At 37.4% G+C, this 23148-nt stretch overlaps 1 protein-coding gene across 1 annotated transcript in view; it reads right to left on the bottom strand.

The window, feature by feature from the left end:
• Nucleotides 1-23148, bottom strand: part of MORC1 (MORC family CW-type zinc finger 1) — a 163109-nt gene that overhangs the window by 67080 nt on the left and 72881 nt on the right. Inside the window, exons 15-17 of the mRNA XM_055316032.1 lie at nt 9896-10024; nt 6589-6694; nt 1624-1762 (exon numbers count right to left, since the gene is read on the bottom strand). Coding sequence (XP_055172007.1) covers nt 1624-1762; nt 6589-6694; nt 9896-10024 — 374 coding nt within the window. The remainder of the gene's footprint in view (nt 1-1623; nt 1763-6588; nt 6695-9895; nt 10025-23148) is intronic.

The raw sequence follows: 23148 nt of genomic DNA, 5'->3' as shown, positions 1-23148 counted from the left end.
TCAAAATCTCTACCTTAGTAATGAATAAAAAATTCCAATATAAAACAAACAAAAAGGTAGTTAAGACTTTGTGATTGGCACTATTACTATCCAAGGGTCAGCAGCGACCTCCACAGAAAAGAAAAAAAGCATCCAGAGACTGCAATAAAGACAGGCTCATTTCAGGAGAAGCCGTCTGCCTTGGCAAATCTATAGGGAGTAGCAAACAAGAAGCAAAAAAACAAATGAAGACATTCTACACTGGGAAGATCTGACTTTACCTACTTGTTTATTAAAATAACTGCAGGCTGTGATACCCTTACTTCTGACCTCTGTTATCAAACCCATGACTAGAGGCTCTAAGAACTGTAGAAAGTTTCACCAGTTTGGAGGGACAGGGAATGCTCAAGAGAACGTGTTTGCAAAATTGACTCTCGGTGTCTTCCCAAGAGACCCAGAGACTCCAGACTAAAAGGGAAGGTCAGGTTTCTTTGATTGTGGTCCTAAGCGGTGGTGGATTTGCATGGGAGATCCCTAGTAAAGTGGGAGAGGTAAGATGAAATGAGGTGGAAAGGAATCTTCTCAAAGCACAGGAATATATGTAATAATAATAATAATAATAATAATAATAAGGCGCTAAGCCTGAGAATCTTTATTCCTGCTCCATAAAAGAATTTCCTATTCAAGTATTTTACTTCCTGACATTTACAGAGGAGTCAATACATTTGGAAATGTTCTGCTGACCTCCTCAAGTTCTATTTGAGGAAGTTGACAGGCTATCCAATTTAAAAATGCTGAATTTGGGTATTGAATCTATAAAGTAAACAGAGATCTAATTACTATATTAGTTAAGAGATTAAAACAGTATTTCTGCATAGCACTTTTTCTTTCCTTTGAAATTGTCTTGGTTACTTATATTTACTGATGGTAATGCTTTATTTATTGAATTTTCTTAACAATTAAGTGACACTGAGTTCCTGTATTAATAGGCTAATATTTTTTAAAAGGACAACTCTTCACCTCAAAAGTCCACCCTCAGGGAAGAAGCCCAAAGAAATAAAAGGAGCCTAGCCTTTGCAATCATACAGACTTATGTCCCAGTCTTGACCATGTCATCTGCACAAGGCTCTCTGTGCATCTGCAGGGTGGAAACAGATCCCCCTGCTTCTCATGTGCATGGTCATGTGGATTGGCTTAAATATTACAGGTAGTATTTTTTTTTAAACTCTCCTCCCTTTCTGAGCCTCTGGGGCACTTGAGCTTATCTCTAGAACAGTCCTTAGAGCCAAAATTAAAAGAAAGGTGACAAGGGGCACCTGAGTGGCTCAGTGGTTGAGCATCTGCCTTTGGCTCAGGCTGTGATCCCGGGTTCCTGGGATCAGGAGTCCCACATCAGGTTCCCTGCAGGGAGCCTGCTTCTCCTTCTGCCTATGTCTCTGCCTCTCTCTCTCTCTCTCTCTCTGTGTGTGTGTGTGTGTGTGTGTGTCTCTCATGAATAAATAAATTAAAAGAAAAAAGATGACAAAAAAGGATGGAAAAAAAGAAGCTACACAAGTTACAGGGATAAAGCACATTGGTTGATTCACACACATAAAACCAACAGCTCGAGAGTTCAAGTAGAGTTTGGGAAGACTAAGAGCTCACCTGTGGCTGCTGTTCAGCCAGTCGCCTGTGGTACCTTTGCACCACCTCTTGAAGTTGTTTCTCTTTCTCAGTTTTTGATGGCGACACTGTGTTCATGGTGCCCAGAGGGATGGAAGGTAGGTGTTCTGCTTGACAACAACTGCACAATCAACAGGAGACAACGTCAGGAGGAAATAGAAAACTACGGTCAGGAAAAGATGATTTGCTTCTATAAACAGATACTCCTTATGCCTTATATCCAAAACTTGAATACGAAGCAAGAGCCGCGAGTTGATGACTTTAGGTAACACATGACATTAAATCTCTAGTCTGCAAGGCAAAGAGCTTAAGGGAAAATATGGAAGATGGCATATTTACAAGAATGGGAGAATATATATTCATTATTTTGCTAATGCTTCATTTATCCTGCGTTATCATGAAACAAAGCCTTTTTGCAAAAATGCTTTTAGATAATTGAAGCTTATCTCATTATTGCCAAATGTCTTTTTCCCAAAAAAAATTCAGATAGAAATCCATATGTCTCTCTAAACTACACCAAATAATTCTGCTTCTGAAACACACCGACCCACTGTGAAGGCTGACGGTGAAGCGTGGTGTGGGATGCGGTGCTCAGTGCCAGGCCCGGGGGTCACCCCTTCATCCTGGGTGAGCCCCGTGACCCTGGCTGCGGCACGCTCACATCCTCTGCTCAGCTGTCGTGGCGGACCTGCTTTTGGCAGCCACTGTGCTTCCCAGCCTTACTGCTGTTCGTTCCTAATCACTGCTGGGCTAACACACGTACTATAGAATCAAGTAGAATTGTACATAAGTGAACAACAAGCAGACTGTGGATGAGAGCCTCCCTCCCTCCCGGTTACATAAAATACTAATAATGACTTTTGAGACATATGGCTTGGGAAGTTCGAGGCCTTTTCTTTCCCCTTCTACTTTTGGTTCTGTGGCTGTGTTCTGGGGAGCTGAGTTAGCCAAACTATCAAGAGAGTGAGATACTATAGTTTCCTTTGGGATCAAGGCTTGTCAAGGATAAGATGTTCATCTCTCATCGGGCATGGCTTTTTTTCAGGCATGGCTAGGAATGTTCAGGAGTAGGGCAAAATGTCAAGCTCAATTCTAAGAGCCTGCTTTACGTAAGGGTTTTTCTATTATTAACAGGAACCAAAAAGAGGAGGAAGGGACGAAGTCTGTATGAAATGAATGTGCTATTACGCTAGGACAGGGAGAAGGAGGTTGAGACTAGAAAGAGGGCCTTCTCCCTTCTGAAACAGTGCAGGAAAAGCAAAGCATATCAAACCCATGATTTCTGTTTTTCAGGGCCACAGGATATATTTCTGTTCTCCCTAGCAAGAAGGAAGAGTGAGGAACTACAATCATATTCAAGTACAACTGTGAAAAAACAATTCCCACCCACATATGGTATTTGTTCTTATTGTTACTTTCAAAAAAGGTGGTAGAGAAACAAATCAGGGGACATCGACTATATATTTACAGCCACCTGCAGTATTAATTTGAAGGCATCTGTGGAGTGGGACCTATATAGGCTTCTATTTCATTTGAGAGAATTAACATTAACATAAAAACATTGGGTTTTTATTCAGAAAAGAGAAACTTCAAGTATCTTAATAAAATACAATCCTTTCAATTATCTTTAAAGAATTTTAACTTGCAGTATGAGCCATGGGTATTTTAAACATCCTTTTCACAATTCAGACATTTTTGGTTCAATCAAATGATAGGCATCATTTTTACCCTACTGGTGATTCCTATTTTCAAATGCAGATAAACGCATAGCGTGAATGTAATGGAAGTGGTACTGTGATAAAAAATGTCTAGCCTCCCTGTGTGTTTAAAGTGGAAAAGAAAAAGATTCTCTGGTGGTCCAAAAAAGAATAGCTTCATTTTACTTGGCCTGAGTCACCAACTCTGAATACTACCATTTGTAATACGGTGTTTTTTGCCACCACAGAGTAAATGACTGGCATTAGGCTTCCTAAAATGTAGAAGGATACCCTCAGAATCTAAAAAACAAAACAAACAAACAAGCAAATCAAAAGCAGGATCAGACTTATAAATATAGAGAACAAACTGGTGGTTGCCAGAAGGAAGGGCAAAATGAGCAAAGGGGAGTGGGAGATACAAGCTTCCAGTTTTGGAATGAGTAAGTCATGGGAATAAAAGGTATAGCCCTGGGAATGTAGCCGATGATACTGTAATAGTGTTGTATGGTGACAGATGGTAGCTACACTTGTGGGGAGCACAGCACAGCATATACAGATGTTGAATCACTGTGTTGTGCGTAAATGTTGTACACCTGAAACTAATATAACTGTGTGTGTCAACTAAAGTTGAATTAAAACATTTAAAGCACATACACAAAGAGGATGCCTTCAGGGAGTGGGTGTGATAAGGCAGCAAGAGTACAGGTTTGCATCAAAAGGCTTGGCTTCTAGTATTAGGTCTAGGGAGGCAAGCTGCACGAGTCGCTGGCCTCACTGTTTTCTCTGAGAAACGATGAATGCTCACACGGGTATTGTAAAGAAGAAATGAGGTAACATATGTAATTGCTATGTAAGAGAAAGCTGTTATTATGTTTCCTGCCCAAGTTCTGGTTACCTAGACATTGTTCACTTAAATGCTATTCCTTGGCATTAACCCTGCTGACAATTGGCAATTAACTGCAGACAATAACACTATACTGTCTGTAAACAGAGATGATGCTACATCTTACCCCATTACTCTGGCCTTTCATTTACTGAATGTTGCCTAATAACTATATTGTACTTCCCATCACTTTAATACACCGATTTTATGTGATTCTACTCAAATCCAATGGCATAGGGGTTGCTATTTTATGGAGTGTTCTCCAAGTACTCATGGTCCATCCTACCGTATTGAATTAGAGCTGTTAATGACTTCTAATAAAGGGAGTGTCAACTCTCAAGTAATTGCCTCATAATCATGTGTTTTTCTTTACATGTCTCCTAAATCTCTTACTGCCACATTAAGCATAGTTTTTATCCTCATCTTTTCAGTGGGAATGAAATACACATGGTCAAAATCATTGTCAGTATATTTCAAGAATCAAGGACTTAAATTATAAATATAGAACGACTATGCATCTTAGGCTTTGAAGGACCATCAGTTTTCTGTCAATGTGGCTAAATTTCTCTTGCCTGTCATCACAAGAAACACTGTTCGGGCGTGCAAAAAAGACAGAATTGATGCAGAACTGAAACTAATCTTGCAATGCTCTGTGATGGCAACACCACTTTTCAAGGAGAAGAGGCTGAGAGTCAGAGACGCCAGTTCACAGACAATGGTAAACTAGAGGTAAAGAAAGCTGGAGAGGGCAGATCTCAGTTCGTGGGTCCAATAATGCCCAAGGCTGGGCTATGAAATCATAAATATGTTAGATCCGTGGGGAGTGACCTAAACTCTCAAAGCTTATAACTAAAAAGCCCTAGTAACCACTCAGTAAATTGTACTCCTAAGGGGCTCAGCTGGACTCAGTAAAGATGCAAAAGATACTCTGATTACATCTTATTCTAAGTGATCGACAGCGGAGTTAAAGACATGTTCTGTTGCCTACCCAAGATTTCACAGCTAACGGAGCCAGAGGAATCAAACCCAGGCCGTCTGGCCCCAGTTTCAGAACTCTGGACTAATGCTGCATGAAAAGCTCTTAGCTTACAGGAAGGGATCAATATTAGTAACTATTTTTAATATTGAAACTGCGCCAATCTTGGCTCTTATGTGGGAGACATTTAAGTTTCAAGCCAGGCTAGAACCCAGATAGGAGTCACAGACCTTGGCCAGTAGCCTCATGAACAGGTTTCTTAGCCCCCGTTGGGCTTCAATTTTCACTTCTCTAAAATGAGGGAGCGAGGCTAGATCAGTATTTTATAATCATGCTCCCCAGGGAGCTAGGCTTTTTGCAGAGAGTATGGAATAGAAATGAGAAGTGGAGTCTTTGGCTCTCAAGATTCCCAGCTTCCAATTTAATCGGGAAAGTTCTGCATTTATCTTACACATTTGGGGTCTGGACAAATTTTATTTGGGGAAAATGAGTTCTGCTGCAAACCAAGAAACAAGAATAAAAACCCCTGGGCCATGGGGAATCTAAGAGCCTTTACCACTTTTGGCATTTTCCTTAGTCTCTAAATATGGATAATTTGGGAACTCCAGGTAGAAGGGGTAGTAGCAGCAGTATCTCAATGTTGGGGTGCGTGTGTGTGTGTGTGTGTGTGTGTGCGCGCTTTCTTTTTCTTTTTCTTTTCTTTCTTTCTTTTTTTTAGGGCTGGATAAAAATAACCAAACAGGAGTTATTACTCTAATGTCTATATTAGCAATATTGATTCACTTATCCAGGCCAAAGAACTTAGAATTCCATGGAGAAACAATGTTTGATTTAGGGGTGCCTACATTAAAGGGGGATCCTCATCCTTTCCCCACCAAAGAAAATAATGTAGGTCTAAAGGGCCTGTAATAACAGAGACATTCATCAATACTTAATCGGTCTTTTTCCTGTTTTAGTCTGAACTTCTTCCTCCAAGAGCACAAAGCAATGAAATCAATATATAACTTAAATAGAAAAAGCACATGGTCTAACAGGTTAGTGCCCCTGGAGACACCCTCTGGATAAGCCTCCTTTACGATAAGGCCATATGTTGTGTGAAAATGAACTGGAAGGCAAAACTCAAACACTGGGTCATGGTCTCCTGCCGGCAGAAGCATAGAGCTGCACATCCCAAAGTTTGCAAAATAGCTACATGCAGGTCTCTTTTATCTTGATGGAAAAGCACACTAATGAAGTATCTTTCCACAGGTGGCAAGGAGCTAGAAAGAGTTCACAGGGATGACAGCTATTAAGCTAAAATTTATCTACAGCTGACATATTCCTGTTTCACACATATGCATTTTAGGAATTAAAAATGGATTACCAAATTCTAGAAAACTATCAAAAACTACCTGTTTTCCAAGAGGTTAGGATTATTAGCACAAATCCAGAGGTCAAAAAATTCTTTTTCCTGATAATGAATAGAAGAAGGCAAGACTCTCCATTTAAGGCAAAGATCTGATAATGAAAACAAAATCACACAAAAGAAAGACCACAATCAGGAGTGAACCCAGCAGAGTAACATGTCAGACTGCACATGCCAATGACGAGGGCACCTGGCTGGCTCAGTGGGTCAAGCATCTGCCTTCAGCTCAGGTCATGATCCCAGGCTCCTGGGGTCAAGTCCCACATCAGGCTCCCTGCTCAGTGGGGAGTCTGCTTCTCCCTCTATCCCTTGCCCCTGTCCGTGCTCTTTCCTCTCTGCCATGCTTTTACTCTCTCTCAAGTAAATAAATAAAATCTTTAAAAAAAACAAAAAACAAAAAAACCCCTCGAACGTATGATGTACCTTTCAACCCAGAGACAAGTTAATCCATGACCACACACTTTACATCTGATGGCACAACTAGTCTAGGATTCTATCAGCTACCCCAACACGCCACAATAAATTACTGTTATTATTGTTGTTGTTGTTATTGTTGTTATTGGTTCAGTTCTTTCCAGCTGGTTCCTGCTCCTTTCACCCAGAAGAATCTTGGTAATAGGTCCCTCCCCACCTCTTCCTGAACCACAAGAAGACTTCTAGTGACCCAACTCTTCCATTTTCTCTGATCAACAATCCCTCTGCTACCACTACTTTCCATGTCCAACCACAAAAATAACATAACAAGGAAAATCAAGCTCTCTGAACCATTTACACAGTTCCTTGCTCTGCGCTTGTCTCTTGCTCTTACCCCATCCTCCAGCCTATTCTGGAGTTCTGACTTGTCTATTTCTTCCTTTCATTCCTTTCTTCCCTGTAGAACCACAGCACTCCAGCCTCTCTCCAAGCTCTTCTCAAATTTAATTCTGAATTCTATCCACACAGAAAGGCTAATGGCTAATGGCTCTTAGGTAAACGTTCTCTCTGTTCATCTAAGATTAAGGCAGTATGTACAATGGTTAGGAACACATAATGTTCAAGTCACAGTGGTAAGAACTAGAACAGCTCAACCACTTTCTACCTTTATCATCTTGGACAAATTCCCTATGCTTCAGCATCATCATCTGTAAAAAGACATTAATATTATCACTTACTTAAAAAGATCATTGAGGATTAAAAGATGTAATAATGATAAAAACCAACATTGCTGGGCATTATTTATGATGGTAAATTTTATGTGTCAGTTTGGGCCATGGGATACACTTGGGTATTTGGTCAAGCATTATTCTGAGTGTGTCTGTGAGGGTGTTTTGGATGAGAACATTTGTACTGATGGACTGAGTAGATTACCCTCCCTAATGTGAGTGGGCCTCATCTAATTAGTTGAAGGCCTGAATGGACACAAAAAGGCTTATTATCCTGTTATAGTAAGAAGGACTTTTCCTTCCTGACTGCCTTGAGCTGAGACATCAGTTTTTTTCTGCCTTCAGACTCAAACTAAAAGAACAGCTCTTCCTGAGTATCAAGCCTGTCAACATTCAGACTGGACCTACATCACTGGGTCTCCCAGTTCTCAGGCCTTCAGACTCAAACTGGAATTAAGCCAGCGGCTCTCCTGGGTCTCCAGCTTGGTGACTGCAGGTCTTGGGAGTCTCTAGCCTCCTTAATCATGTGGACCAATTCCCCACAATTGATATCTATCCATCCATCCATCTATCCTATTGCTTCTGTTTCTCCGGGAGAACCCTAATATGTTAACCTAAGAACTTTGTAAACTTTATATGTGTTAGTTCACTTTATTTACACAAAGCTGTATGATGTAGCTACAATCACTAACTCCATTTTATAACTCTGAAAAACTGAGGCTTAAAGAGTTGCCCGATTTCAAGTAGCTCTCAGATACTTACTGGAGACTGGATTCTGGAAGTACCCTGCACACATCAAAAACACACAGTAACTTTTAGCCATTATTGTTATCAACCTACAGGTTGTTGCATATAGTCATCAATTTCCTCAACTGTACCTTCTGAGTGTCTGTGTCATGTATGTTCTTCTTAAATAGCACAGCCACGCCTATCTTCAGACAATTACAATTTCTCCCCTGGACCCTGGACGATGCCAGTCAGCTCCTCACAGGTCTGACCCCCACCTTTGTGCTAGCCCTCCTCCAAATCAACCTGCATTGAGCTCTCAGAGCTACCTTACTACAAGTTACATATGACGCTCAGGTCCTCCTTAGACCACTCAGGGACATGGTGGGAGAGGTGTTCCCTGGGCCATAAATAACTACAGAATTTTGCACACTATTAAGCACTTTTTTGTTTGCCTGGCTGCCTTCCCCACTCAGTGGCAGATTCCTTGCAGATGTAAAGTGTCTTTAATTCTCTAACCCTTTGTACATTGGCTAGAAGATGTATTAGAAGCACACAATAATAAGTTTTCAATGCTTCAGTGATGTTGTTCTCCTACTGAAAGACTCCCAAAGCCTCATCATTACTTATCAAAGTAAAAACTCCTTACTCTGGCATTCAAGGCCCTCGAATAGGTTTGCTCAAACTAAATACTCTTGTCTTTTATTATTCATTCATCATTCATTCCGGAGTCAATTACTAAGTACTATATATTTAACACCATGCTAGATATTAAAAATTTTTAAAAACCATTTCTATTATTCTATCACAAAAATTCTAGCTGAAGTATATACACTTGATATTAACACACATTCCCCCACTACATCTCCGCCTCTCAAAATTCTAACTTTGAGAGATATAGAGGAAGATGGCAGCAGAACTGAAGGAGCACAGTTCTCACCTCATCCCATCACATCATCCTAAAATACCCCAGACATAGACCTGAAGACTGGCAGAAAAAACTCCACAACTAAAGGGAGAGAAGTGGCCACATCGAAGAAGCTAAAAACAAACAAACAACAATAACAACAACAACAAAAGCTACTTTAAAGACCATGGCAAAAAAATAATAATAATAAAAAAATAAAATAAAATAAAGACCATGGCAAGGGCTACCTCTGTCAAGAAACCTGGCCTCAACTTCCTCCACCTCCTTTTTTTGAAGCCTCAAATAACTTTATGCCTTTTTGACATCAGTTACCTAACTTTCATCTCTATTACAATTAGTCTCATACGTTTCTGAACCTTTCCTAGACCCAACCTCCTTGAAAGCAAGAACTCTGTCCTACCCACCTCTATCTCTCCCATAACCCATTTTTTAGCACAAAGACTTGCTATTGGGAACTCACTAAATGTTTGCTGATGGGAATGAAATTCAACACTCACCACATTGAATGATGAATGGGATAGCCAGGGCTTTTCGTCTTTGATATTGAATAGAATCTGAAGATTTCTCCATGTCTGTGTTATGCTGGTATCCAAATTCATTCCAAAACAATGTTAGATTTCTATTACCTTAAAAAAAAAAAGGCAGGCAAAAAATGATGAAAGAAAATTAAATCAATAAGATTAGGATGATAAGCAAAGTTTGAATATAAACACATGTATATACAATATGATCTCAACTGTGTAAAAACTAATACATATACAGAAATAAGAAATAAAAATATTAATATTAGTTTTCTCTGAGTGTGGGTGAAATTTCTCTTCTGCTTTATTCTTATATTTTCCAAACTATATAAAATAAATATATTACAACTGCAATATTTTAAATAACAAAATTAAACACAATAGCAGTTAGAAAAACATATACATATTGTAATAAAATATACTGACATTTAAAACTTTTTTCTTAAATACTCCCACAGAAGCGACTGTACTGATTAAACTTAAAGGCCACTCTTCAGACTACTGATACAGATATTTATCATCTTCCCTCACAGCCAGTTTTTTTCACCGTTATTATATCTCTGGTCTCCTTTCCAGTCTTTTATGCCCTACTGTTGCCCCAGATTCTATACTCCCCAAACATACAAAACAAAGACTATATATATATTACAACACTGTTTAAATAGCAAAAAAAAAAGAAAAAAAAGAAAAAAAAAAGAAAAAAAAAAGAAAAAAGGAAACAACATAGAAACCTAAAATAGGAAACTGACAAACTCTATTTCCAAACAAGGGACACTAGGCAACCTTTAAAAGAGGTAGTTAGAGCTAAATGCATAGTTTTGTGAAGATCTCTTGGATAGAATGTTAAGAACTTTTTTTTTAAGATTATCTTTTTTAAAAGAATGAAACAGTAGTCAATTTTTGAAATCTATAAAAAGCTTATGTATACACAACTTTAATGGATATGTCTTCCTATTCCTGAAAGGAAATAACAGAAAGTTTTAATAGTAAAAGAGACAGAGAGGCACTGGGGAGAGGGAGAGAAATTGAGAAAGGGGGGGGGGGACATTTCCACTATTCATTTTTCACCTTCTGAACACCTTGAATATTTTCACATGTGCATATATTGCTTTAAAAACTTTAAAAAAAAAGAATTCAGGTTTACCATTCTGTCCAATATGGTAACCACAGCCACATATGGATACCAAGCACCTGAAATGTGGCATTTCACCAATGTACAAACAGTGAGAATCTAACATACACACCTTGGAAATAAAATACATGCAGTAGAGCCAGCCGCACATCAGCCTTATCACATGACTGTATAATCCATGCAAAATACAAATAAATATCCCACACCTTACTATCCATGTTAAAGTTTAGGTTCAGCATGTCACATGCCATTAAGACCAGCAAGGAAGGAACTCAGTCTTCAAAAGAAGTATGAATTTGGGCCAGGCTGAAAGCTGCCCTCACAAATTCCCAGCTTTCCTACTTTGTCTCTTCACAGAACTCCTAGCAGCTTTCACATCAAATTTTGCTTCTTGGGATCCTCTCAACTCAAACTCTTGACTTTCAGCTAATTGCTCAGCAGTTAGTCTTGGCCCAGCCCAAACTTCACTTCTTCACTGCACACCAGATCTTGAAATATTCTTTGGTGCCTGGACAGGGCTTGTGAGACCTCATTCTCTGATTTCCACATGAACTACTCAGTTCTTACTATGTCAAAGTAAGAGGTGCTGCAGATTAAAGTCAGGTGGCTTCGAGTGCTGTCTCTGCCACACATCAGTTGTATAACTGGGAAGCTACCGAATTTTCTTATCATAAAGTGTTTACAACAACTTTCCTTACAGGGTTATCACAAAGAATAAATGCGGTGTATTAAAAACTATAGCATTCTGCAGAAATTTAAGACACTGCTGTATTATATTTATCTTCTCTCTAAATATTGCTTCCCCAAGGATACTGTACCTTTTCAAAGGAGGAACTGTGCTTTATAACTTTGCATCCCTTCAACACAGAGCTCAGCATCCTGCACATAACAAGCCCTCAAAAAATGTTGCTGCTAATCTTGACAGAATACCTTATTAATGTGCTGTGTGGGTTAAAATGAAGGTGAAATCATCTCTCCATGAAACATTAACTAAACACAGTTAACACAACCCAACTAACTTCTAAAACAAATATCAGCTGTGAACCCCAACATAAAACACCTTAAGGGTGGTAAAACTACTAGGATGTTAGAAATACAGGCACATACCTCTCAAGGGTGCAATGATCCCTGCTCTGTGACCATATCACCCTTTAATGCTCACGCATTACATTTTACTTTACTTTATGCCTCTTTTTCCCTCTAGATAGTGAAATCCTTGAATACAGTGGCTATGTTAGGATCTTGTTTTTAGGAGACACAGAGCTTAAGGTTTACTTATAAGACAAAATAATACTAAAGAATGATTGGCTATCAAAGCAGAAGACAGAGCACTCAGTAGCCCCAACATCATGAGCAGGTCTGATAGAAGGTATTATACTATTCAAAGAGGATATAAGAACAAAGAAAATAAAGTTATTCCTTCTGGGAGTCAGAAATGGCTTTTTCTAACTGTCAACAGAACTTCAACTCTTGAACTTTTTTTTTTTTTCAGATAGAAACTACTGCAATGTGCACAACTTACAACATGTTATTAAAACAAATTTCCAAGGACTGGACCCTTAAGACTAGGCAAATGCTTCAGCAAGTGGATAAGCAAGCCGAAGGGATGGCAGCAGGAGGAAACATAGTGCCAGTTTCTAATTTTTTTTTAATGAGTTACTCAGTCTGTAGAGATTTATACAGATACCTTAAAAAAAATTCCTTCCATACAAGGGAACCTCCACCAGGCTATCAGTGGCTTTTTCAGCAGAAATCTTGCAAATCAAGAGAGTGTGGGATGATATAATCGAAGTGCTAAAACAAAACAAAACAAAAACGACAACAAGAACACCACCACTTGCCAAGCCAGAATAATTTACCCAGAAAAGATGCCCTTCAGAAATTAAGGAGACACAAATAATTTCCCAAACAAAAGCTGAGGGATTCCATTACTACCAGACCTATCTTACAAGAAATGCTACAGGGAATTCTTTAAGCTGAAATGAGAGGATACCAATTAGTAACTTGAAAACATGAAAATATAAGATTCATTGGTAAACATAGGTATATAATCAGATTCAGAATACTCTAGTACTGTCTTGGTGGTATGTAAATCATTAAACTGTAGTATAAAGGTTAGATAAAAGTATTAAAAATCACTATAGTAATTCTTAGTGGATATATAATATTAAAACATGTGAATTGTGAAATAAAGAATGTAGGGAAAGGATAACAAGGTAGAGCTTTTGTATGAGATTAAAACTAACCTGTCATAAGCTTAAAATAAACTGTTATAACTAAAGCATGTGTTATGCAAGCCTCAGAGTAACCACAAAGCAAAACCTAGGATAAACAAAAGTAAAGCAAAACAAACAATAAAGCAAAACAAAAAGATAAAGGATTAAAAGCGTTAAACTACAGAAAACCATCATATTGCAAAGGAAGATACCAAGAAAGGAAGAAACAAAGGAGCTTAAAAACAATAATTAAAACAGTAAGATGGAGGGGCACTTGGGTGACTCAGTGGTTGAGATCTGCCTTTGGTTTAGTTTGTGATCCCGGGGTCCTAGGATCAAGTCCCATATCAGATTCCCTGCAGGGAGCCTGCTTCTCCCTCTGCCTATGTCTCTGCCTCTCTCTGTGTGTTTGATGAATAAATAAAAATCTTTACAAAAACTCAATAAGATGGCAATAATAAGTCCTTATCTATCAATATTTATTGTAAAATGTTAATAGATTAAATTCTCTAATCAAAAACATAAAGTGGCTGAATGGATTAAAAAAACAAGACCCAATTATATGGTAACAATAAGACACTTCAGTTTTAAAGATATATATAAGCTCAAAGGAAGGGATGGAAAAAGATATCCTATGCAAATAGGATTCATTAAGAGGAAATAATAATCATATATATGAGTGTGTGTGTGTGTGTGTATATATATATATATATATATACACATCTCCAATTTTAGAGCACCTAAATACATTAAACAAATATTAACAGATCTGAAGACAGAAATGAATGAGAATGCAATAATAGTAGGAGACTTCATTATCCCACTTTCAACAATGGATAATCACAGAGAAAAATAATAAGAAAATAATAGTGTACATGAACCATACTTTAGAGCAAATAGATCTAAGAGACACACAACATATCATCCAATAGCAGTAACATACACATTCTTCTCAAACATACCTGTAACATTCTCCAGGATAAATTATGTTATATCATAAAGAAGTCTTAACAAATTTACAAATACTAAAATCATTATGAAATATCTTTTCTGACTATAATACTATAAATGAGAAATTAATAATAGGAGAAAAAATTCAAAAACAGGTAAAAATTAAATAATATACTCTTGAGTAGCCAATGGATCAAAGAGGAAATCAAAAGAGAAATTTAAATATATATTGAGATAAATGAAAATAGAAACAGCACACCAAAACTTAACAAATGCAATAAAAGCAGTTGTAAGAGAAAGTTCATAGTGATAAATCTTTACATTAATAAACAAGATGGATCTCAAATAAACAATCCATCTTTCCACCTCAAGGAGCTAAGAAAAGAATAAATGAAACCCAAAGTTAGAAAAGGGAAGGAAATAGCAAATATCAATAGGAATAGAGAACCCTTAATTAAACTAAGAAAAAGAGTGAAGACTCAAAATCAGGAACCAAAGAGGACATATTACAATTCATACCCCAGAAATACAGAAGATAAGAGAATTATGAACAATTACATGCCAACAGTTTGCATAACCTAGAAGAAATGAGTAATTTCCTAGAAAGATACAAATGTCTAAGACTAAATTATGAAGAAATAGAAAATCTGAAAAACTGTAACAGTAAGAAGGTTTAATCAACAATTAAAAATTTCTCAACAAAGAAAAGCTCAAGACCAGATGGCTTCACTGGTGATTTCTATCAAACATCTAAATAACAATTAATGCCTCTCCTTCTCAAACTCTTCCAAAAAACTGAAAAGGACGGCACACTTCCAAACTCATTTTACAAAGCCAGCATCATTTTGATTCCAAATCCAGAGGACACCACAAGAAAATAAAAGTACAGGCTAATATCACCAATGAATACAGATGGAAAACTCCTCAAACTATTCAATAGTACAAAAAAAGGATCATATGCCATGATCAAATGGGACTTATCCCTGGATAAAAGGGTGGTTCAAGTACACAAATCAACAAATGCAATACACCACATTAATAGAAGGAAAGATAAAAAAACATATGATCATCCTAATAGATATAGAAAGGGCATTTGAGGACAACAATATGCAAAAGCATGAAACTTACATCATATGCAAAAAGTAACTCAAAATGAATTACAGACTTAAATGTAAGACAAAAGCTCATAAAACTCCTGGAAGAAAATGTAGGTAGTAGCTTTTGAACATCAATCTGAGCAGTTTTTTGGATCCTCTCTGGCAAAAGGCAGCAAAAGCAAAAACTTAACAAAAGGGACTACATCAAAATAAACAGGGTGGCACAGCAAATAAAACCATCAACAAAACAGAAAGGCAACCTACCAAATGGCAGAAGATATTTGCAAATGATAATATAGCCAATAAGGGGTTAATATCTAAAATATTGCACAGAAGATCCCACAAAGCTGGAGGCATCACAATTACAGACTTCCAGCTACATTACAAAGCTGTAATCATCAAGACAATATGGTACTGACACAAAAAAAGACACATAGATTAATGGAACAGAACACCCAGAAATGGACCCACAACTATATGGTCAACTGATCTTCGACAAAGCAGGAAAGAATATTCAAAAGAAAAAAAAGACAGTCTCTTCAACAAACGGTGTTGGGAAAATTGGACAGCCACAAGCAGAAGAATGAAACTGGACCACTTTCTTACAACATACCCAAAAACAAATTCAAAATGGATAAACGAGCTAAATGTGAAACAGGAAACCATTAAAATCCAGAGGAAAAGACAAGCAGCAACCTCTTCAACACTGGCCACGGCGACTTCTTACTAGACATATCACCAGAGGCAAGAGAAACAAAAGCAAATATGAACTACTGAGACTTCATCAAGGTAAAAAGCTGCACAGTGAAGGAAATAATCAATAAAACTAAAAGGCAGCCTCTAGAGTGAATGTTTGCAAATGACATATCTGATAAAAGGTTAGCATCCAGAGTCTATAAATAACTTACCAAACTTAGTATCCCAAAACAAATAATCCAATTAAAAAATGGGCAAAAGACATGAATAGATAATTCTCCAAAGACATCCAGATGGCCAACAGACAAATGAAAAGATGCTCAATATCACTCATAATCAGGGAAATGCAAATCACAGCCACAATGAGATACCATCTCATACCTGTCAAAATGGCTAAAATTAACAACACAGGAAACATGATATTGGTGAGGATGCAGAGAAAGAGGAGCCCTCTTACACTGTTGGTGGGAATGCAAACTGGTGTAGCCACTCTGGAAAACAGCATGGAGATTCCTCAAAAAGTGTGTGTGTGTGTGTGTGTGTGGCGTGTGTGTGTGTGTTTATAGTATCAATATATAATGGAATATATTACAAGCCATTAAAAAGAATGAAATCTTGCCCTTTGTAACAACATGGTTGGAGCTAGAGTATATTATGCTAAGAAAAATAAGTCAGAGAAAGACAAATATCATATGATTTCAATTATATGTGGAATTTAAGAAACAAAACAGATGAACATAGGGGAAGAGGGAGGAAGAGAGAGAGGCAAACCATAAGAGACTCTTAAGTATAGAGAACAAAATGAAGGTTCCTTTAGGGGAGGTGGGTGGGGGATGGGCTAAATAGGTGATAAGTATTACAGGGGCACTTGTGATGAGCAATGAGTGTCATATATAAGTGACAAATCACTAAATTCTACTCCTGAAACCAATATTACCCTACATGTTAACTAGAATTTAAACAAAAAGATAATAAAGAACTCACTCAACTCAATATAAAAAAAATCCAATTAAAAAATGGGTAGATGACTTGACACATTTCTCCAAAGAAATATGGATAGGCAACAGACACATGAAAAGATGCTCAACATCACTAACAATTTAGGAAATATGAATCAAACCACAATAAGATTATAAGATTATCACCTCATAACTGTCAGAATGGCTATTACCAGAAGACAAGAAATGACAAGTGTTGGAGAATGGATGTGGAGAAAAGGGAACTCTGTGCAAAGTGAGTGTTAATGCAAAATGATGCACCCACTATGGAAAAAGTATGAAGTTTCAAAAAACTAAAAATAGAACTACCATATAATCCAGCAATTGTACTTCTAAGTATTTACACTAATTCAAAAAGATATATGTATCCCTATGTTTATTACAGCAACAATATGGAAACAACCGAGGTGTCCATCAACAGATGAATGGATAGAGAAGATATGGTATATACATACAGTGGAATATTACTTAGCCATAAAAAGAATGAAATCTGTCATTTGTGACAACCTGGATGGACCTAGATGATATTAAGTTAAGTGAAATAAATCAGACAGAGAAAGAAAAATACCACATGATTTCACTTATATGTGGAATCTAAAGCAAAACAAAATAGAAACAAACTCATAGAGAAAAATCTAGTTATTTCCAGTTGGGATGAACAAAACAAGGGAAGAGAATTAAAAGTTACAAACTTCCAGGGTTCCTGGGTGGCTCTGTCGATTTAGCATCCAACCCTTGATTTTGGCTCAGGTCATGATCTCAGGGTCATGGGACTGAGCCCCCAATGGGGCTCTGCGCTGAGAGGAAAGGCTGCTTGAGGTTCTCTCTCCCCATCTCCCTCACTCCCTCCCCCCATGCAATCTCTCTAAAATAAATAAATGAATAGAAAGAAAGAAAGAAAGAAAGAAAGAAAGAAAGAAAGAAAGAAAGAAAGAAAGAAAGAAAGGAGAGGAGGGAGGGAGGGAGGGAGGGAGGGAAGGAAGGAAGGAAGGAAGGAAGGAAGGAAGGAAGGAAGGAAGGAAGGAGGAGGATGCCTAGGTGGCTCAGCGGTTTAGTGCTTGCCTTCTGCCTAGGGCATGATCCTGGAGTCCCGGGATCGAGTCCCATGTCGGGCTCCCTGCATGGAGTCTGTTTCTCCCTTTGCCGGTCTCTCTGCCCCTCTCTGCTCTGTGTGTGCTCTCATGAATAAATAAAATCTTAAAAAAAAAGAAAGAAAGAAGGAAGGAGGGAAGGAAGTAGGAAGGAAAGAGAAAAGGCGCAAATTTCTAGTTATAAAATAAGATACAGGGATACAAAGTACAATATAGGGAATATAGGTAATAATATGTAACAACTTTGTATGATGACAGATGACAGCTACATTTATCATGGTGAGCACTTCTAATATATATAAATGTTGAATCAATATGTTGTACTATGTTGTACGCTTAAAACTAATTTAATAGTGCATGTCCACTACACTTCAATTAAAAAAAAAAGAACATTGACAAAATTCATTATCTTCTTAAGATAAAAACTCTCAACAAATTAGGTTTGGAAGGAATGTACCTCAATACAATGAAGGCTATTATGTAAAACCCATAGCTAATATTATATTCCATAGTGAAAAGTTAAAAACCTTTCTTCAAGATTAGGAAAAAGACAAGGATAATTATCCTTATCATTTCTATTCAACATTGTACTGGAAGTCCTAGTTAGAGCAATTAGATAAGAAGAAAAACAAATAGCATACAAATTAGAAAGGAAGAGCACAAAAAAAATTTTCTGGTTTGTAGATGACATGATAGTATACATGGAAACCTAAGACTCTACCAAAAAACTGCTAGAACTAATCAGTAAAGAGAAAGGGTACAAAATCAACATACTAACATCAGTTGCATTTCTGCCACTAACAATGAACTGTCTGGAAGAGAAGCCAAGAAAGCAATCTCATTTACAATATCAAAAACAATAAAATACTTAGGATTAAATTTAACCAGAGGTAAAAATCCTATATTTTGAAAACTGTTAAGACACTGACGAAAAAATCTGAAAAGATACCAAATAAGTGAAAGGATAGCTCACGTTCTTAGGCTGGATGAATTAATATTTTTTTAAATGTCCATACCACTAAAAACAATCTACAGATTCAATGCAAAAGACATATACAAAAAACAATCTCCAAATTTGTATGGAACCACAGAAGACCCTGAAAAGCCAAAACTACCTTGAAAAAGAAGAAAAAAAGCTGGAGGCATCACACTTCCTGATTTTAAGACATATTACAAAACGACAGTAATTAAAACAGTATGATAGTGGCATAAAAATAGACACATAGACCAATGGAGCAGAAGAGAAAGCTCAGAAATAAGACGAGTCATATACGGTCAACGAATCTTTGACAAGGGTACCAAGAACACACAAGGGGGAAAGACAGTCTCTTCAATGTATGGTGCTGAAAAACTGGATATCCACACGCAAAAATATGAAACTGGGCCCTATCCTATACCACTTATAAAAATGAACTCAAAATGGATTAAAGTCTTAACCATAAGTCCTGAAACCATAGAACTTGTAGGAGAAAACATAGGGAAAAAGCTTCTTGACACTGATCTGTTTTGGATGTGACACCAAAAGCAGAGGCAACAAAAGCAAACAAAACAAAACATAAAAATCAAACAAAAAAACAAGCGAGGCTATGTCAAACTGCAAAGCTTCTGCATAGCAAAGAAAACAATCAGTAAAATGAAAAGACAACATACAGGAGGAGGAAAATATTTGCAAACCATGTAGCTGATAAAGTGGTAAAATCTAAAATACACAAGGAAAAAAAAACAAATAAAATAAAATAAAATAGACAAGGAACTTGTACAATAGCAAAAAAAAAAAAAAAATCTCACACTCTGATAATAAAATGGGCAAAGGACCTGAATAGATAGTCGGTCAAAGGTACATGAAAAGTTTAATCATCAGGGAAATGCAAGTCAAAAGCACAACATGACTTCATACCTGGTAGGATGGCTGTTATCAAAAAGAGACAAGATAACAAATGTTGATGACGATACCGAGAAAAGGGAACCCTCATGTACTGTTGGTGGGAATGTAAATTGGTACAACCATTATGGAAAACAGTATGGAGTTTTCTCAAAATATTAAAAATATAACTACTATATGACCCAGAAATCCCACTTCTGGATATACATCAGAAGGAAATGAAATCAGTATCTTAGAGAGATATCTGGACTTTCATGTTCACTACAGCATTGTTCATAATAGCCAAGATACAGAAATATGGAAACCTGTATGTCCATTGATGGATGAATGGTTAAAGAAAATATGATTAGATAACAGAATATTATCCAGCCATAAGAAGTTGGACATCCTGCCATCTGCAACATGAATGAACCTGAAAGCCATTATCTTAAATGAAAAAAAAAAAAACAGAGCAAAACAAAACACTGTATGGTATCATTCATACACAGAAATCTAAAGAAAAAAAATAAAGTTGAACTCATAGAAACAGAAAGTAGAATGGTGGTTGCCAATGGCTATAGGGTCGGGGAAATGGGGAAATGCTGGTAAGAGGGTAAAAGCTTTGAGCAATATGGTGAGTTGAGGATCTAATGTATGGCATGGCAACTATGATTAGTAGTACTGTACTGTGTACTTGAAATTTGCTAAGAGAATAGATCCTAAGCATTCACCTCCACACATATGCAAAAAGATAACTGTGGGAGGTGAAGGATGTGTTGATCAACTTGACTGTGCTAAATATTTCACAATGAATATGTATATCAAATCACAATGTTGTACATTTTAAGTACACACAATTTTTAAAATAAATTATATCCTAATATAGCTGGAAAAAAATCTTGTCTATCCTAGTCCAGCAAGAAACAGTAACATTAATAATAATTATCATTCATTACATTAGGTTGGTCTTGCCTAATGCTGTGGTATATAATTATGGACATTTGGTTATATATTTGTGTATGTGGCTTTAACAACTGATGTTTTTCTTAATGTTTGGTTAATGTCTCTTTTAAGATTTTATTTATTTATTCATGAGACACAGAGAGAGAGGCAGAGACACAGGCAGAGGGAGAAGCAGGCTCTCTGCGGGGAGCCCAATGTGGGACTCGACCCCAGGACACCGGGGTCACAACCTGAGCCGAAAGCAGATGCTCAACTACTGAACCACCCAGGCATCCCCATTTTGTTAATGTCTTGATGAGGGTTTTTTTAATCACCCCTTCATCTAGAAATAAATTAAAAGAGGTAAAATTTCAAAGTTTGAAAAGAATTTTATTTTTTAAAAAATCTTTATATCTTAAATATTTCCACTCATAAAGAGTACTATGAAGGGGCGCCTGGGTGGCTCAGTCTGTTAAGCACCTGCCTTTAGCTCAGGTCATGACCCCAGGGAGCCTGATTTGGGTCTTGATCCCAGGACCCTGCTTCTCCCTCTCCTCCTCACTTGCATTCTCTCTCACTGTCTCTATCATTATCTCTGTCTCTCTCTCAAACAAATAAATAAAATCTTAAAAAAAAAGAGTACTATAAAGATAACCCAAACTTTATTAACTCCAAAATTATATTAACATTATCAAGGCATTCTGATCTGAAAATTCAGTTTATTTTGCAAACAGGAAATGGCTGCAAGCACACAGGTAATATTCAAAATTATAAAAGAATACATATCTTGAGATTTTTGCTTGAATAATCAACAAGCTTGTTAAATTAGTGGAATAATCAGGGGTTAATGCACACAGAATTAAAGTCCTAATTCTAGAATGAGTATCTGAAAGCAACTGAAAATTTAATTTACTGCTAGCTATGTATAGAGTACTTTACTCAGAAGATTTCAAATGTTTAAATTAATCTGATTAATTTTTCAGGAGCCTTTTAAAACTCAGGAAAAATAATGGGAACTGTTGTAATAACTTACTAAACATTTCCCAAACACCAGTAACTAAAAGAGCAGCTCACAAAGACTCTGCATCTTAAAAAGAGGAGAAGCGTAACATCCTCCTAGATGTTTCATATCTATTCACAGAATGTACAAAGACATCCAGGGAATCAATTAGCCAATAGAAGAAGTAATAAAATTCAGTAATAAGCTACCAAAGCAAAGCTGTAATGGTTTCAATCAAAATAAGGAAGGCTAAAACAGGTAGGAAATCGAAGGACCAGGAAATCATAAGACGAAGGTGCTCAAATCAGGTCCCTGACTTCAGGTAGTTCTGCAACTAAATAGATGATTATATTCATTTTTAAAGATCTCCTGAGATAGAAATTCCATATCCATCCTCAGGGGATTGGACAGCATGCCTCCTCCGCTGTTGAAATTGTCCTGTTGACCATTACCCCTCATTCTTAGCTAAGGCAGACATCAGACCCTTCCTAAGTTGATCCATGTGTGATCACTGATCATTTATATTTATGATGGAGTCTCTTGGTTAGAGATGGCAAACTGGTTTCAACCAACATGCCAACCCCAATCAATTCAGAGTGATACCTGTACACTCTTGAGGAGGGTTCTGAAGCCAATGGCCAAGGCGGCTTAGAGAGTCAGCAGGGCGCATGGCACAGGAGCTGCTACATGACCATCTTCCCCAAGTACTTTACGTGAACTGACGGACAGCAAAGCAAGATGTCTTCAGTGCTGGGGAAGCTGCTGACAGCCCCTTGCCTTCCCTCCTGGGGCGAGTGGCCTGGGTTGGGCAAGTCTCACTTCACTGGGATGGTCCGTGGCAGCCACGACCAGAATGTTTTCACTTCACTCTACTGTGAGCACGGTAGGCTCCAGGGCAAAGCTCCAGGAGTTGGAGGAATTGGTCCAACTCCCTGGAAGTGTCAACTTCATTACCTCACCCGGCAACATAGCATCATTTTCTCTTGTTCCATCCATATCCGTAGTTTCCCATGAGAATCTCCTTAAGCTGCAAAATAATTTCAGAACCACTAACCCTGACCCCCGACCTGAGAAAATACAACAAAAAAATAAACTGGATTCTGTGTGATTCTAGATTTTACTACCAAAACTACATCAACACATATTTGAAAAACTGTAGCGTATGTATGTATAAGGTATAATGCAGTTTTAGCCAACTTTTGGTAGACAGGGATTCCAAGATTCCAAACCATACTCTAAAGCCCC

Source organism: Nyctereutes procyonoides, unplaced genomic scaffold (genome assembly GCF_905146905.1).
Source record: "Nyctereutes procyonoides isolate TBG_1078 unplaced genomic scaffold, NYPRO_anot_genome, whole genome shotgun sequence".
NCBI classification, from domain to species: Eukaryota; Metazoa; Chordata; class Mammalia; order Carnivora; family Canidae; genus Nyctereutes; species Nyctereutes procyonoides.
Note: the sequence above shows the minus strand (reverse complement) of the source record. Positions and strands in the feature narration are given on the sequence as shown.